Source organism: Macaca nemestrina, chromosome 2, assembly GCF_043159975.1.
Source record: "Macaca nemestrina isolate mMacNem1 chromosome 2, mMacNem.hap1, whole genome shotgun sequence".
NCBI lineage: Eukaryota > Metazoa > Chordata > Mammalia > Primates > Cercopithecidae > Macaca > Macaca nemestrina.
This window is the reverse complement of record NC_092126.1, coordinates 2,839,076-2,858,185: the sequence shown is the minus strand read 5'-3', so window position 1 is coordinate 2,858,185 and position 19,110 is coordinate 2,839,076. Positions and strand designations below refer to the sequence as shown.

The 19,110-nt window shown below is 41.1% G+C and overlaps 1 protein-coding gene across 8 annotated transcripts in view; it reads right to left on the bottom strand.

Annotated features, from left to right (window-relative positions):
• The window catches only part of LOC105470801 (ArfGAP with coiled-coil, ankyrin repeat and PH domains 2), a 175,644-nt gene extending 156,830 nt beyond the window's left edge, over positions 1–18,814 (bottom strand). For 3 of the 8 annotated variants that reach the window (XM_071090620.1, XM_011723064.2, XM_071090622.1), the window contains exon 1: positions 18,510–18,812. Coding sequence is in view for 5 of the 8 variants with exons in the window: in XM_011723064.2 (XP_011721366.1) it covers positions 18,510–18,562 (53 nt within the window). In the remaining 3 variants the exon portion in view is untranslated. Of the gene's footprint in view, positions 1–17,589; positions 17,895–18,509 lie in introns of those variants that run through there. The other 5 variants (XR_011619502.1, XM_011723062.2, XM_011723067.2 and 2 more) reach the window with 5 other exon arrangements.
• Positions 18,815–19,110: the final 296 nt, after the last annotated feature.

The window sequence follows — 19,110 nt, the reverse complement described above, 5'->3', positions numbered from 1 at the left end:
AACCAGAATATGATTTAAAAGTAAACATTGATTTTTAGGATTATAGATCTCCAAATGGATCTGTGCTTTCAAAGATTACCTTAGAAAAACATGTTTATTCCAATGATTTGGGGACTGCCCAAAAGCGTCTTTTAAAATCACTCAAGGAGACTGCGCACGGTGGCTCATGCCTGTAATCCCAGCACTCTGGGGAGGCCAAGGCAGGCAGATCACTTGAGCTCAGGTTTCAAGACCAGCCTGGGCAACATGGTGAAACCCCGTCACTACCAAAAAAAAAAAAAAAAAAAAAGAAGTTAGCCAGGCATGGTGGCAGGCGCCTGCAGTCCCAGCTACTAGGGAGGCTAAGGTGGGAGAATTGCTTGAGCCCAGGAGGTGGAGGTTGTAGTGAGTGAAGATCGTGCCACTACACTCCAGCCTGGGTGACAGAGTAAGCCTCTGCCTCAAATAAATAAACAAACAAACAAATAATAACTCAAGGAACCTTAGTTGCATTTTTTTCAATCTCATTCTGATTCAGGTGGTACAGGGACAATAGAAAAAGACTGTCTTATATTTTTCAAGTTGTCTTATATTTTTAGTTTTGACTACTTATAGTCAACTAAAAAAATTTTAAGACCAGGTGCGATGGTTCACGCCTATAATCCCACTTGAGGAGGCCAAGATGGGAGGATAGCATCAGCCCAGGAGTTCAAGACCAGCCTGGGCAACATAGTGAGATTTCGTCTCTACAAAAAAATTTAAAAATTAGCTAGGCACAATGACGTACACCTGCAGTCCCAGCTATTCAAGAGGCTGTGGTGAGAGGATCGTTTGAGCCAAGAGGTCGAGGCTGCAGTAAGCTATGATTGTGCCACTGCATTCTAGCCCGAGTGATAGAGTGAGACCCTGTCTAAAAAAAAAGTTTTTAAGAGTTGATCAAGGTAGCAGGATATCAAACACATTTTTTAAATTTGCTATACAACTACAAGTATTATCTGAATAGTTGTTTGTCAAAATGTTTATGAAATTAAATATAATATTTCCTTACAGTCCTCATATAAAAATACCCTGGTAGCTTAGACTAGTCAGAGTTTCTCAAGAATTATGACAACTACACATCAAGACTTAAAGATTTTGGACTGACTTAATTACTACATTGTAAAAGGAAATTTAAATAAGCCCTAGCAGCTGTCATAAGTTACTTACAGTTTTGCAATTTATCAATTGTACAATAACAGAAAAATTCCTAAAATAAAAATTATAGTATGTTATGTGAAAATGGAGAATGTATAACTATTTTAAGAAAGTACTTATTGGCAGTAAAAGCCTGCTGCCTATCTACTGTTTGCAAGAAATCGTGCTCAAGAACAAAGGAATAAAAAGATACTGGTGGTCTCTGTCCCAAAGAGTTTACTATCTAAAAGGGAATATAGGATGGAATCACATCAGTTTTTAAAGTAAATTACACAAGGCTGCACAGCAATGCCAGCCCTACTTAACAACTCTACCTCGGTGTCTACTAGGTATCTCAAACTTAACATGTAAAAAATATAACTCTTGTTTTTTTTTCCAAAAAAAAACCTATTCTTCCCTTGCCTTCCTCTTTATCAATAAACAGAACCTCCATCCACCCAGTTGCTAAAGCCAAAAATGCTATTTTTTTATTCTTCTAATTCCCTATAAAAAATTCAACAGCAACTCTTCTTGATTGTACCAAAAAATGTTCTCAGCTATCTCCCAAGTTGTCTCTCACATGGCCCAGCCTGATAACTAGTTTCCTACAATGGCTTCCTATGTAGTCTCTCTCCATTCACTCTTTCCCCATACAATCCATTATCCAACAGTAGTCAAAATATTTTTAAAACATAAACCTTATCTCCCACCACTGCTAAAAGCTTTCTAATTGCTTCCCATTGCACTAACCACAACATTCAAACTCATTACTACAGATGAATTATAATGCCTAACATGATCTCATCCTTGCCTACCTCTGATCTTAATTCTTAACTATCCCTTCCTTTTGCGCACCCTGCTCCAACTACATTGGCCTTCCTTCTGTTCCTTAAAGATCAAGCTCCTTTCTCCCTGAGCCTTTAATCTACAAGCTACTCCCCACAACCACCACCACCTGCTAGCCACCCTTTCCTACCCATAACTCCAGGGATCAAACCTTGCATTCCCAACAGGAAGACAGGCAACCATCATGGGTTTCCAGGTGGAGATGACACAATGCATCATCACCAATGAGTATTTGTGCCAAAAAAGTTTAAACTGTCTCCGCCCCAAGGAAACAATCTGAAAAATTCAGAAAGGGGGTCATTCTAAAAGATGATTAGTCTAAACTCTTCAGAAAAGCAAGTAACATAAATTGTTAGTTATCAAATTATCAATAATCTAGAGCAGTATTATGTCACAACAACTTCATAGAATATATGATGCAGTCTTTAACCATAGAACTTTCCTAGCTAGTTCTACTCTTTTCCCCTTTCTCACTACAGCCATTGAGTAGTCCAAAAAAGAAAAGCCTTCCTAACAATATTAAAATTTTATAATATACTCTTAAATTAAAAATAGCAAAGCCACCAAAATTTTCACTATGATTATAAGGTCATATGTAAACTAATGAACACAGATTAGATCTTTGGCAAAATTACAAATAAGTGTTGAGTTGAGACTTTTGAGGATATTGGGATGGGGTGAATATGTTTTATGTTTTGCATGTGGAATAGAGGTGAATTTTGGGGAGCCAGGGGGTGGACTGTGGTAGACAAAATAACGCACCCCCCCCCCCGCCCCCGGCAAGGATGTCAACATCCGAATCCTCAGAACCTGCAAATACGTTAGGTTACACGGCAAAAGGAAATTAAGGTTGCTATCATCTGACCTTGACATTGGGAGATTATTCTGGAACATCAGTCCAACATTATCACCAGGGTCCTTATCAGTAAAAGAAGAGGACAGAAGAGGGAGTATCACAACCACTGCGGGCTTTGGAGATGGAAAGGGGCCATGAGCCAAGGAATATGGGCAGCCCTTTGAAATTGGAGAAGGCAAGGTATAAAAAACTAAAATAAAGGATTCTTCCCCAGACCTTCCAGAAAAGAATGCAGCCCTGCCAACTGGCCTTTTATTTTAGCCCAGTGAGATCTGTATCAAAACTGTGATCTCCAGAACTGTAAGATCATTTTGTGTTGTTTTAGGTCACTAAGTTTGGGGTAATTTGCTATAACAGCAATAAAAAGCTAGAGTCATCCATCATTTAACAAAGGCAATACCTTCTCGGAGGTGCACTGTTAGGGGATTTCTTCACTGTGCAAGCATCACAGACTGTAAGCCACCTCGACGGTATAGCCTATTACACACCTAGGGTACAAGGTATAGCCTATATGGTTCCTAGAATACAAACCTGTACAGTATGTTACTTTACTGAATACTGTAGGCAATTGTAACACAATGGTATTTGTGTTATTTAAACATATCTAGGCCGGACGCAGTGTCTCACTCCTGTAATCCTAGCACTTTGAGAGGCTGAGGTAGGTGGATAGCCTGAGCTCAGGAGTTCGAGACCAGCCTGGGCAACATGGCAAAACCTCATCTCTCCCAAAAATACAAAAAGTTAGCCAGACATAGTGGTGTGTACCTGTGTTCCCTGATACTCAGGAGAATGAGGTGGAAGGATCACTTGAGCCTGGGAGGTGGAGGTTGCATGCAGTGAGACAAGATAACACCATTACACTCCAACTTGGGTGACAGAGTGAGACCCCATCTCAAAAAAAAGAAAAAACAATGCATTCAATTTTATGTGCGTCTGTATGTATATATACACACAGAGATGCATATATATATATACACACATGTCTAAAAGATTAGTCTAAACTCCAGGAAAGTAATATAAAATTATTAAATTACCAATAATCCAGAAAAGCAGGGTATCAACATGTCCAAAACAGGACTAAGTAGTATTACATCATAACAACTTAACAGAATATATGATGCAATCTGTTGTTGACTGGAATATGACTGTATATATATACATACATGTATACATATATGTATAGAGTCATAATTATATATACGTATATATACAGTCATATAGGTATATATACGTGTGTATATATACACACATATATACGTGTGTGTGTATATACGTGTGTGTGTATGTATACACACACACAGTCATAATTATATTCCAATCAACAACAGACAACAAATACAACAGTGGTCCCATGGAATTATATATTTTTACTGTACTTTTTCTATGTTTAGGTATGTTTAGATACACAAATACCACTGTGCTAAAATTGCCTACACTATTCAGTACAATAACATGCCATACAGGTTTGTATCCTAGGACCCAGAGGCTATACCATATACCCTAGATGTGTAGTAGGCTATATCATCTAAGTTGTATAAATATACCCTATGATGTTTACACGACAAAATCATGATGCATTTCTCAGAAGGTATTCTGGTCATTAAGTAACATATAACTGCAATTAAACACACACACACACACACAAGAATACATTATACACTCACACAATGGGTAATATCTAAAAGTGATATTACCAAATGCTAGCAAGAATGTGGAGGAACAGGAACCCTCAAACATTGTTGGCAGATTTATAAACAGTATAATCACTTTGGAATAATGCTTTGCAATTTCTTATAAACACATTTATCCCTTGACACAGCAATTCAACTCCTAGGTATTTATCTTAAGAGAAATGAAAACCTGCCATAAGAAAAGTTGTATAAGAATGTTCGTAACAACTTTATTCACAACGGTCAAACAATGGAAGCAATTTATCCATCATCAGGAGAATGAATACATTATGGTACATTCACAAAGAAATACTACATAGCAGTAAGAAAGAACTAGTGACACTGGCCAGGTGCAGTGGCTCACGACTGTAATCCCAGCACTTTGGGAGGCTGAGGTGGGTGAATCACTTGAGGTCAGGAGCTCGAGACCAGCCTGGCCAACATGATAAAACCCCATCTCCACTAAAAATACAAAAATTAGTTGGGTGTGGTGGGGTATGCCTGTAATCCCAGCTATCCAGAAGGCTGAGGCAAGAGAATAGCTTGAACCCAGGAGGCAGTGAGCCGAGATCGCACCACTGCACTCCAGCCTGGGTGAAAGAGCAACACTCCATCTCAAAAAAAAAATGAACTAGTGACACACAGAAAAACATGGATGAATCTCATAGTCAAAATGCTAAGCAAAAGTACCAAACTGCTGAGAAGAATAATTGACATATAAACGGTAAGAATCTATTTATAATGTTTAACAACAGGCAAAATGAATCTAAAGTTTAAAAAAAGCAGAACAGTGGTTGTCTTTAGGAGGTGGGAGAAGCATTCCGGGAAGATGGAAAACAGGCTGTATTGTGACAGAGGTGCCGGTGATGGGTAGTGTACAATTGTGCATTTCAATGTATGCAAGTTTTTATCATGAAAAAAACTCTGAATACAAATTAATACTTTTTAATTTCTTTTCTTTGGGTGCTTGTACTTTAGGTTTCATATCTAAGAAACCATTGCCTAATTCAAGGTCACAAAGATTTAATCTTATGTTTTCTCCTAAGAGCTTTATAGTTTTAGGTCTTCCATTTAGAACTATGATCCATTTTGGGTTAACTTTTGCCTATGGCATAAGAGAGAGTAAGTATAATAGAAACATAGATGAAACAAGAATGACACAACATTGGTATTTGCTTAAACTGGATAATGAGGGGTCACTAATATTATTCTGTTTAATTTGTATATATTTCAAATTTTCTATAATCAAAAAATTAAGTGCAAAATACCAGGACAGCAACAAATTCAGGTTAGAAAGGAAGATGAACAAGTATGAAAAGTATAGGTCCAAAACGGTCCATGGATGACTGCCAAATGTTCTCTAATGATTTGTTTCTGCCAAGATGATCTACCGGGATTTCTTATCTACAGATTATAGGGGAGGGAATGAGGGAATTTACTTGATAAAGAAGGGACACAATCTTCTAACATGATAAAGGACACAAAATAAATCCTACATAAGCTATGAAGCTTATTTGATGGATGTTTGATGCTATTAATTATTGTCACTTTTTTCTGATGTGATAATGGTGTGTAGTTATATAATTTTTTTAAAGTGTATATATTTTCAGAGACATACACATATATACTGATGGAATTCTATACTCTGAGATTTGCTTCAAAAATCATATGGGGAGGCCAGGAGCAGTGGCTCACACCTGTAATCCCAGAACTTTGGGAGACCGAGGTAGGCAGATCACTTGAGGTCAGAAGTTCGAGACCATCCTGGCCAACATGGCGAAACCTCGTCTGTACTAAAAATACAAAAATTAGCTGGGCATGGTGGTGCGTGCCTGTAATCTCAGCTACTCGGGAGGCTGAGGCAGGAGAATCGCTTGAACCTGGGAGGCAGAGCTTGCAGTGAGCCGAGATTGCACCACTGCACTCCAGACTGGGTGACAGAGTGTGACCATGTCTCACTTAAAAAAAATAAAATAAAAAAAATATATATATATGCGCGCACACACACACACACACATATGGGGAAACAAGGGGGTGGGGTTTAAAGATCATCATGCATTGATAACTGTTAAGTCAGGGTGAAAGGAATATGGAGGCTCAACATGTATTTTCTATTCTACCTATGCATTTGATTATAAATGTTCTATGCTTCAAACCTTTTTCAGTAACAGCTATATTGAGATTTAATTCACAACATAAATTCACCATTTAAAAATACACTTTAGTGGGTTTTAGTATATTTAGTAGTTCTACAACCATTACCACTATCTAACTCCAGAAAATCTTCATCACTCCCAAAAGAAACCCCATATCCATTAGCAATCACTAATTGCATTTCCCTCACCCTCCAACCCCTAGAAATCACTAATCTGTTTTGACACTACGAATTTGCCTATTCTGGACATTTCATATAAAATTATATAATATGTGGCTTTTGTGTTTGACTTACTTCATTTAGTAAAATGTTTCCAAGGTTCATCCATACTTCATTCCATTTGACAGCTGAATACCTTCATTCCATTTGTATACTCCATATTTTATTTATCCATGTACGGACACAGATTGTTTCACTTTTTGGCTGTGAATAATGCTCCTATGAACATTCCTGTACAAAGTTTTGTGGGTATATACCTTCATTTCTCTTGGGTATACACCTAGAAGTGGAATGGCTGGCTAGAACTCATATGGTAACTCTACGTTTAACCTTTTTTTTCCCCCCCGAGACGGAGTCTCACTCTGTCACCCAGGCTGGAGTGCAGTGGCACGATCTCGGCTCACTGCAAGCTCTGCCTCCCGGGTTCATGCCATTCTCCTGCCTCAGCCTACTCCCAAGTAGCTGGGACTACAGGTGCGAGTCACCATGCCTAATTTTTTTTTTTTTTTTTTTTTGTATTTTTTGTAGAGATGGGGTTTCACTATGTTTGCCAGGATGGTCTCGATCTCCTAACCTCATGATCCAACCGCCTCGGCCTCCCAAAGTGCTGAGATTACAGGCGTGAGCCACTGCGCCCGGCCTCTATGTTTAACTTCTTATCTTAGGAGCCACCAAACTCTTCCAAAGTGGCTCACCATTTTACATTCCCACTGGCAATGTGTAAGGCTTCTAACAGCTCCACATTCTTCCCAACACTGGTTATTATCTGTCTTTTCCAGTATAGCCATCCTAGTGGGTATGAAGTGGTATCTCATCATGGTTTCATTTGTATTTATATGCATTGCTGGTTAATGATATTGAGCATATTTTCATGTGCTTATTGACCATCTGGGCATGTTCTTTGAAGAAATACTTACTCAAATCCTTTGCCCATTCTTTAATTGGATTATTTGCCCTTCGAGTTGCAGAGCTTTATATTCTCTAATACAAATCCCTTAACAGGTATAATTTGCAAATATTTTCTCCCACTTTGTGCATGACTTTTAACGTTCTTACTGTGTCCTTTGAAGCATGGAAGTTTTTAATTTAATGAAATCCAATTTATCAATCTTTTCTTGGGTTGCTTGTACTTCAGATTTCATATCTAAGAAACCATTGCCTAATTCAAGGTCACAAAGATTTAATTCTATGTTTTCTCCTAAGAGCTTTATAGTTTTAGGTCTTCCATGTAGGCCTGTGATCCATTTTGAGTTAATTTTTGCCTATGGCATAAGATAGGGCTCCAGCTTCATACTTTTACGTGTAGATATTCAGTTGTCTTTGCACCATTTGTTGAAAAGACTGTTCTTTCACACATTGAATTGTCTGGGTACCTCTGTTAAAGCTGGCTCACCATAAATGTAAGGATTTGTTTCTAGACTCTCAATTCTATTTCACTGACCTATATGTCTATCCTTATGCCAGTACCACACGGTCTTCATTACAATCACTTTGTAGTAACTTTTGAAATTGGAAACTGAATCCTCCAACTTTGTTCTTTTTCAAGATTGTTTTGGCTGTTCTGGGTTACTTATACTTCCACATGAATTTTAGGATCGGCTTGACAATTTCTTCAAAGAAACCAGTTGGAATTTTAATAGATTGTGGTTAGTTTGAATATCAATTTGGGGAGTATTGCCATCTTAACAATATTCAGCTTTCTGATCCATGAACATGGGATGTATTTCCATTTACTCAGGTCTTCAAGGTCTTTCGCTGGTGTTTTCAGTGTACTGTCAGTTCTAAGTACTTTCCTCTTTTTGATGCCACTGTAGACAGATTGGTTTTCTTTGCTAGTATACAGAAATACAAATAGTGTTTGTACATTGACCTTATACACTACATCCTAGATGAACTTACTAGTTATAACTGATCCTTGTGGATTCCTTAGCATTTTCTATATACCTTCATCCCTTGGTATCCAAAGGACATTGGTTCCAGGACTCCCCCTGCCCACCCCCTGCACTACCCACTAACACCAAAATCCACAGATGCTCAAGTCTGTGTGTAAAATGGCATTGTATTTGCAAATAACCTTCATATATGGTCTTACATACTTTAAATCGTCTCTAGATTATTTCTAATACCTAATGCAATGTAAATGTTATATGTAAATAATTGTTATACTATTTTTTATTTGTACTTTGTTATAGTTATTTCTTATTGTTTTTTCCCAAAATATTTTCAATCCATGATTGACTGACTCACAAAAGTGGAACCCATAGATACAAAGGCTGATTGTATAAGACATATTATCTAAAAATATAGTTTTACTATTTCTTTTCCTATATGGATGCCTTTAATTTGTCTTTCCAGCCTAACTGCTCTGGCTCTATCCTCTCCAACATTGTTGAACAGAAGGGGTGACAGGCTTCTTGCTCCTTATGTTAGGGGAAAGCTTTTTAGTCTTTCACCACTAAATATGATGTTAGCTGAGGGTGTTTTAAAGATGGCCGTTATCAAATTAGGATCAAGTTAGGAAATTTTCTATTCTTCGTTTTTGGAATAGTTTTATCATGAGAGTGGATTTTGTCAAATGCTTTTTCTGCATCTATTGAGATGACTGTGTTGTTTTAAATCTTTACCCTATTATTATAGTATATTACATTAATTGATTTTTGTATATTAAATCAACTTTGCATGCCTGGGATAAATATGACTTGGTCATGGTATACAATCCTTTTTATATGGTGCTATATTCAGTTTGCTAGTACTTTTGTCAAAGATTTTTATATCTGCATTCATAAGGAATACTGGTCTATAGGGTTTGTTTGTTTGCTTTGTTTTTGGTGGATTTGTTTCATTTTTGTTTTGAGATGAGGTCTCACTCTGTCACACAGGCTGAGTGCAGTGGCACGATCACAGCTCACCACAGCCTCAACTACCCAGGCTCAAGTGGTCCTCAGCCTCCTGAGGAGCTAGGACTATAGGCATGCACCATCACACACAATTAACTTTTAATTTTTTTATAGAAACAAGGTCTCACTATGTTGCCCAGACTGGTCTTGAACTCCTGGATGCAAGCAATCCTCCCACCATGGCCTCCCAAAGTACTGGCATTACAGGCATGAGCCGCCACGCTTGGCCTGGTTTTGTTTGTTTCTTTTTTGAGACAGGATCTTGCTCTGTCACCCAGGCTGTAGTGCGGTGGTGCAAATATAGCTCACTGTAGCCTTGACATTCTGGGCTCAAGCAAACCTCCCATCTCAGCCTCTCAAGTAGCTGGGATCACAGGCACATGCTATCACACTCAGCTAATTTTATTATTTATTTATTTATTATTGTTATTATTATTTTGGTAGAGACAAGGTCTCCCTATTATGTTGCCCAGACTGAACCCCTGGGCTCAGGCAATCCTCGCGGCCTCCCGAAGTGCTGGGAATACAGGCATAAGCCACTGTGCCCAGCTGGTCGGTAGGGTTTTTTGTGATATATCACCTGGCTTTGGTAGCAGGGTAACAATGCACTAATGATGAGGAATGTGGATGCCTTGGAAAGTGGTCTCCTCTTCTATTTCTTAAAGGAGTGTGAAGGAATGTCATTAGTGCATCTTTAAACACTTGGTAGAACTCACCAGTGAAGTCATCTTGGCTTGGACTTCTCTTTTTGGGAAACTTTCTGAATATCAATTCAATCTCTATTTTTTATAGTTCTGTTCAGATCTTCTATTTCTTGAGTCGGTTTCAGCAGTTTGTGTCTTTCTTGAAATATATTCATTTCTTCTAAGTTACTGTCATACAATTATCTGTAGTATTTCCTCATAATCCTTTTTATTTCTTCAAATGAGTAGAGAAGTGCCCTCTTTCACTCCTGAATGTAGTAATCTGAATCACTGCTCTTTTTGTCTTGGTCACTCTAAGGATTTGTCAATATTGCTAGGCTTTTCAAAGAACCAACTTTTGGTTTCAATTATTTTTCTCGATTTTTCTCTTCTCTGTTTTCTCTTATTTCTGCTCTACCTTTTTTAGTTTCTTCCCTTTTGCTGCTTTGAGATTTGCTTACTCTTCTTTTTCTAGTTTGTTGCGGTAAAGATTAGGTTACTATTTTGAGATCTCTCTTTTTTTTTTTTTAGACAGTCTCACTCTGTTGCCCAGGCTGAAGTGGGTGGCGCACTCTTTGCTTACTGCAACCTCTGCCTCCCCGGTTCAAGTGATTCTCCCGCCTCAACCTCCCGAGTAGCTGGGAATAGAGGTGTGCACCACCATGCCGATAATTTTTGTATTTTTAGTAGAGATGGGGTTTCACCATGTTGGTCAGGCTGGTCTCGATCTCCTGACCTCGTGATCCGCCTGCCTCGGCCTCCTAAAGTGCTGGGATTACAGGCATGAGCCATCGCACCCAGCCTCTTTTTTTCATTTTTTTTAATATTGGCGTTTGGAGGTATAAATTTCTCTGTAAGCAGTGCTTGAGCTGTACCCCATAAGTTTGGCACGTTCTATTTTTGTTTTCATTCATCTGAAAGCATTTCTTCATTTTGCTTGTGACTTCTTGGATCCACTGTTTACTCAGGAGTGTATTGCTAATTTCTACATATTTGTGAATTTTTCAGATTTCCTTGCTATTGATTTCAAATTTTATCCCCTTGTGGTCAGAAAACATTTTGTATGATTTCAATACTTTAAAATGTATTGAGGCTTGTTTAATGGCCTAACATCATAGTCTACGCTGAAGGAAACTTCATGTAAACTCAAAAAGAATGTGAACTCTGCTGCTGCTGTATGAAGTGTCCTATAGATAACTATTAAGTCTTCTTGGTCTATAGTGCTGTTCACATTTTCTATTTCCTTATTAATCATCTGCCTAGTTGTTCCACTCATTATTGGAAGTATTTATATCTCAAACTATGATTGCTGAATTGTCTATTTCTGCCTGCAATGCTGTCAGTTTTTGTTTCGTGTATTTTGGAGCTCAACTAAGCGAATATATATTTATAGTCATTATGTCTTTGTTATGGATTGACCCTTTTATTTATACACACACACACACACACACACTTTTTTCTTTTTTTTTTTTTTTTGAGACACAGTCTCACTGTCACCCAGGCTGGAGTGCAGTGGCACGATCTCAGTTCACTGCAACCTCCACCTCTCCCAGGCTCAAGTGATCCTCCCACCTCAGCCTCCTGAGTAGCTGGGACCACAGACATGTGCCACCACGCACACCTAACTTTTTTTGTATTTTGGGTAGAGACAGGGTTTCATCATGTTGCCCAGGCTGGTCTCGAACTCCTGAGCTCAAGCCATCTGCCCACCTCAGCCTCCCAAAGTGCTGGGATTACAGAAGTGAGCCACCACGCCCAGCCCTCTTACTATACTTGTCTGTAGTAATTTTTGTCTTAAAGTCTATTTTCTCTGCTATTAGCACAGCCACTCCACCTCTCTTCTGGGCACTGTTTGCATGGTTTGTCTTCTACTTTCAAACTATTTATGTCTTTAAATCTAAAGTATGTCTCTTCCTAAATACCATATAGTTGAATCATCCCTGAAATTTTACATAATAAAAGTTTTAAATAAGTAAGGCCAAAATACATAGAAAGACATAACCTCTTCTGAAATTGAAGAAAAAAGTACTGTAAAGACTAAATTTGTAAAACATGTAACAAGGGGAAATTTGTTCTCCCACACATCACAAAAGGGGTGTGCAATTCATTTTAAATTAATGAAGAATGAATTTTTTCAAAGGTGTTAGAACAAGTGGTTTTCACTAGGAAGAAAACAGATTATCTTCTACAATCAAAACTAAGACTCAGCTGCATTATATGAAACTTAAAATCACTATAAAATGACAAAAAACTATAATGGGGTAGGGAAGACTTTTCTAGGCAATAAACAAAAGCCAGCTTTTAAATTTCTATATGATAAAAGATACCATAAACAATGCAAATTTAACTGACACAATTTCTTAAATAATTTTTTTAAAGAGACAGGGTCTTGCTCTGTTTTCCAGAGTGGAGTACAGTGGCATGATCATAGCTCACTGTAACCTCAAACTCCAGGGCGTCGCAATCCTACTGCCTCAACCTCCTGGGTAGCTGGGACTACAGGTGTGGGCCACCACATTCACCACATTTGGCTACTTTTTGTTGCTGTTCTAATTTTTGTAAAGACAGGGTCTCACTCTGTTGCCTAGGTTGACTTCAAACTCCTGGCCTTGAGTGATCCTCCCTCCTCAGCCTCCCAAACTGTTGAGATTATACCCAGCCTAACAAATGAAATTGAAGCCTTTGGCTTAACATATAAAGTAAACGAGTGAATTCCCTTCCAGGTCCACCATGTGAAAGTCCACCATTAAGAAAGTCAATTACTAGCAAAAGAAGTAAAAAGTCAACTCATCTATCAAAATGTCCAGTTGCGGATTTTTTAAAACATTTTTTAGGCTGGTCGAGGTGATTCACGCCTGTAATCCCAGCACTATGGGAGGCCAAGGCTGGCGGATCACAAGGTCAGGAGTTCAAGACCAGCCTGGCCAACATGGTGAAACCCCATCTCTAGTAAAAAATTAGCCAGGCGTGGTGGCGGGCACCTGTAATCCCAGCTACTTGGGAGGCTGAGGCAGGAGAATCGCCTGAACCCGGCAGGTGGAGGTTGCAGTGAGCAGAGATCACACCACTGCACTCCAGCCTGGGCGACAGTGTAAGACTCGTCTCAAAAAAAACAAAACAAAACACACACACACACATTTTTAAAATGAGGATAAGTCCTACTTTACAAGCTTTTTTTTTTTAATTAAAATTAGAGACAAGGTCTCTATGTTGCCCAGGCTGGTCTCGAACTCCTGGGCTCAAGTGAGCCTTCCACCTTGGCCTCCCAAAGTGCTAGGATTACAAATGTAAGCCATTGCACCCCACCTACAAGACTTTTTTTTTTTTTTTTTTTTTTTGAGATGGAGACTCACTCTGTCCCCCAGGCTGGAGTACAGTGATGCCATCTCGGCTCAATGCAACCTTCGCCTCCCAGGTTCAAGCAATTCTCCTGCCTCAGCCTCCCAAGTAGCTGGGATTACAGGTGCCCGCCACTACACTCCGCTAATTTTTTTGTATTTTTTAGTAGAGATGGTTTTTCACCATGCTGGCCAGGCTGGTTTCAAACTCCTGACCTCAAGTGATCCACCCACCTCAGCCTCCCAAAGTGCTAGGATTACAGGTGTGAGCCACCACACCCAGTCAGGATTTCTGTATTTTGGTTCACAATAAAATTACTTTATAATTCCATTCTATTGCTTCTGAGATTAAAAAACACACACACACATTTCCCCTTAGCCCTTGCCCACTGTATTAACTGCCAGTTGCTAAAAGTTTATTCTAAAGATGGAAGGCAAAGGAAGGAGACAGGATTGGCACCAATCCAGACTTAATAGCAACACATAACTGAGGTGTATTTAGTAGTCACATTTTATTCCAATGTCTTTCACCCATTAAAACCTTTCACCTGGCTGAGCATGGTGACTCATACCTGTAATCCCAGCTACTCAGGAGGCTGAGGCAGGGGAACCTGAGTCCAGGAGTTGGAGACCAGCCTGGATAACAAAGTAAGACTCACTCTGTCAAACAAAATTCACCCACAAACACCTTTTTTAAAAAAAAAAAAAAAAAAAAAGTTATTCTAAGTTACTGAACAAGAATCATATCTGAAATAGAATCTAGAAATGAAAAACCTTCAGGATGGTATATGATAGACATTGTTAAACGATAAAAATAAATTATCAGATAAAAACTAAAGCATACTAAGGCTAAGGCCAATTTTTTTTCTTTTCTTTTTTTTTTTTTTTTTGAGAGAGAGAGAGACAGAGAGAGTCCAGCTCTGTCACCCAGGCTGGAGTGCAGAGGTGTGAACATAGCTCACTGCAGCCTTGACCTCCTGCCTCAACAAATTCTTCTGCCTCAGCTTCCCGTGTAGCTGGAATCACAGGTGCACACCACCACGTCCAACTAATTGTTTTATTTTTGTAGAGACGGGGTCTCACTTTGTTGCCCAGGTTGGTCTCAAACTCCTGGCCTCAAGCGATCCTCTTGTCTCAAGCCTCCCAAACTGCTGCGATTACAGGCATGAACCACTGTACCAGCCATAATGTTTTTACACTTGAACATTGCTCAGGACAAAAATCTCACATAATTCAGAAAGATTTTTATTTATTCAATTTATTTATTTTACGTTTTATTTCAAACAGATATTCACTTCCTAAATAAAACAGAACACGTTTTGGGTTTTTGTTTGTTTGTTTGTTTTGAGAGAGTCTCTGTTGCCCAGGCTGGAGTGCAGTGGCGCGACCTCAGCTCACTGAAGCCTCTGCCTCCCGGGTTCAAGCAGTTCTCATGCCTCATTCTCCCAAGTAGCTGGGATTACAGGTGCACACTTGTACCCAGCTAATATTTGTATTTTCAGTAGAGATGGGGTTTTACCATGTTGGCCAGGCTGGTGTCAAACTCCTGACCTTAAGTGATCGGCCGGCCTCGGCCTCCCAAAGTGCTGGAATTACAGATGTGAGCCACAGTGTTCAGTCCAAGAGTATGTTTAAATAAAAGAAATGCAGTATTTTTATGGAGGTTTTGTAAAGTTTTAAAGACCTATTACATGCAACTACATACAATGTAGGGCCCAAACAAATTCAAACTTCAACATATTTTGGCCAAAATGCAAAATTTCCACTCAAAAAAAAAGTATACTTACGCACTTTACATTCCTGTAGATTTTTAGATGAACAAGGTTTTTAGATTTTAGATGAACAAGATTTTGACCTTTAAGCTGATTTTAAACTGGTATTTAAAAAACCAAAAAGGGAACCCAAAATTACACAACGAAATGTACCCTCCAATCCAAAACAAAAAAATATTCACTGGGATGTAAAAGTAACCATTGACTATTCAAATTACAAAAGACAATGTTGCAACTGCAACATCCTTCTCCCTGTTTCAACCAGTCCCCTTGTATTCTCCTCATTGATTTAACAGGAAAATTTTTTTTTTTTTTTTTTTGAGACGGAGTCTCCCTCTGTCTCCCGGGCTGGAGTGCAGTGGCCGGATCTCAACTCACTGCAAGCTCCGCCTCCCGGGTTCACGCCATTCTCCTGCCTCAGCCTCCCGAGTAGCTGGGAGTACAGGCGCCCGCCACCTCGCCCGGCTAATTTTTTGTATTTTTTAGTAGAGACGGGGTTTCACCATGTTCACCAGGTTGGTCTCGATCTCCTTAAAGCTCCAACAGTGGTGAAATTTTCATCAGCAAGATGCGCCTTTTGCATTAATTCTACAGCACCAAGGCAGTTATGTGCACACACTAGACTTAAAAGCCATAAGATTCATTTATGAATAAAAATAGGTATTAGTTTAAAGACAGCACAATAGATCAGGAGACAAGTGCAGCTGCCTTACTATCAAAAAACAAGCCCAGGCCTCACAAGTTTCTTTATTTTGATACAAGTTTCACTATCACTCAACAGACACAATACTCTCAAAAGTAAAGCTCTTCTTATACACACAACATGTGAATGAAGACTTCTGAAATATTCTTTTCAAATGCTACACAAATCCTCATAGTAACAGGATTATGGAAAAAACCATAAAAAATTAAGAATATGAATAATGAAACTTCTATTTCTTGGCAGTCTTCCCTCTACTGCAAATCTAATTTGTCCCTAAAATGTATATAAGATGTTGAATTTACTGAAATTTTGATATCTCTTCCCAATTTGCAGCTAACAATAATTGGAATATGGGAAACAACTCTTGAAAACCTCTAATATTTTAATTAACATAGAATTTATGTTACAATCGAGCTTAATAAAAGTTCACTATAATATTCCCTACAACTTTAATCAGTATCTTGCCGTCTCATTTTATATTCAATGATTCCTTTATTTCAAAAACAAAGACATCACATGGTTTGTGACCAACCCCAGTAGCTAGAAGTATTTCCAAATCACTTCTCTCAACTTAAAAAAAAAAAAAATTAATGTGAAACAAAGGGAGCTCAGAGCTACACCTTCTAAGAGAAAAATGCTGTGATTATTTCACTTAAAAATAAATAGCTGAGTCATAGTAACAAAATTTCACAAAAAGCTTTCTAAGGTGCACTTTAAAAATTACTCCACTTGCCACACTGTTCTGGAAATCAACCTGCACGCCTGTCCTAGGCAATCTATTTGTGTCTCTTGAGTCCTTCAATTATGCAGAACATCAAAGTTTCAAAAACGAATCGCAACAGCTATCAAAGGAAGTGGGTTTTGTTAAATAAGCAACAGCCCTAAGCTCCAATAAAATTAACACCCCAAAATCATCAAAGGGCAAAGGCAAAAAGCGTTCTTAAATCTTCTCTAAGTAGCAGTGCCTTAGTTTTACAATTCTTTTCCTTGCTTTTCACTGAAAGGAGAATAAGAAATTCAATTAACAGTGTTAAGGATGAGAACAGTTAGTTCCCAGGCAGAAGATGCAATTTACAATCCAGGTTTGGCCCAGACATCAGCGGGCACACACACGCCAATGTTCAGAGGAAGCTTTCAAGAAATGTCACTATCTAACGGTAGTGTTAAGGCCTTATATGTGTAAGGACTATGGCCAGCCCTGTAAAATGCAACCTAGAAAAACTCCATTGTCCAAAACAACTGAGAGTTTCCTACCATACTCAAAACAGAAAGAACCTGTGTCCTGGACGGCCACTCACATGGAAAGAAGGGCAGCCCATGTGAGTCGTAGTGCCCCCCTGTCAGCTCTGTGACAGATCCACTGGGAGCATCCGACTGTGATCCGGGCCCTCCAAGGCAGAGGCTGCTGGAAGAGGAACACACAGGCAATCTTCACGGCCCTCCTACTTCCGTTCTCAAAACAGAAATGCACTTTTCTCCTAGTCCTCCGCCCTCAGCCCAGTACCCCTCGACAGCTGCGCCCCCTTCAAGGAGCTTAAGTGGAAAGAAAAGCAGGTAGTCACCAACTAGGGTCCATGGACCGCGGTTGGTCACAGCGCTTCCCCTCGCGATTCCCCCACGCACCCACCGCCGGCGCCCTCCGGAGAGTCGCTCTGGCCGGGGGCACCGCGAAGCAGAAGCCGGCGTCCCAGTTCGCCCCCTACTCCCTCCTCCCCGGGGAAGCGGGGCAGAAAAGCGCAAAGAGGAACTAAGTGAACTGCAAGAGGATGCCCTGAAAGCTCCCTCAAAGAGGGGGTGGGGAGGGGGTGGAAACCAAGAAGGGGCGGAAGGAAGGGGGAAGGAAGGGGGAAGGAAGAGCAGCCAGAGGAGGAAGGGGGCGAGAGCGAGCGCCCGAGAAGGGGACGAGACTTCGGGAGCGCGGCTGCACCCCATTTGCCCCAGCGGGAGCGGGTGCGCCGGCCTTCGGGGCGCTCCGGCCCGGCAGAGGGCGAGGAAAGAAATGAGGAGACGACGTCCCCGTCCCCGCCACTTCCTCGCCCCTCGGGAACGCTCGGTGGGGACTGCAGTGCCCTCGCAGGCTGGAAGCGGCGGCAACGGCCGCTCGCCCCGTCGGAAGGCGCGGACGGCGGGGCCTCCTCCCGGTGCGCGGGCCCGGCTTTCACGCCCCCAGCGCCGGGAAGGCAGCTCCGCGGTGACGCCGGGCGGCCGTGCCGGTTACCTGAAGCGGGGCGAGTCCTTCAGACACTCCTCGAAATCCACCGTCATCTTCATCCTGCCTCCGCGTTGCCTCGCCTCGCCTCGCAGGCGGCGCTGGCAGAGCCGAGGGGGCCGCGGGAGCGGCCGCGCTGGGGACGCAGACGGCTACGGCGGGCGCACGGCCGCGACTAGCGTTGCGCGGAGCTGCGGAGGGCGCCTAGCCCGCTGGTCATAGCAGCCGCGAAGACGGCGACGGCTCGTCAGGCCCCAGTCCGGCCCCTCTTCCTCCCGCCCCAAGTACAGCGCTGGCCGCAGGGAAACGGCCGGGGAGTGACAGCAGCGGCCAGCCAGCCACGAACCTGGCGGCCAAGGGGCGGGGCATCCGACAGCACCGCCTGCGGGCGCCCGGGCAACGGGTCTGATCGACGGCAGCGCGAGCCAATGAGCAGCGCGACCGTGGGCACCGCCTTGCCACAACCGCCCCCGAGGGCCAACCGGGATGCGCAGGCGTCGCTAGGCGGGACGCACCGGTTGCTGGGAGGCCGGCAGCTGAGGCTCCTTGGGAAGGAAGTCACGTGGCTGCGGCCGCGCTTCCCTCCGAGCCCCCGCCTCTTCTCCTGCTC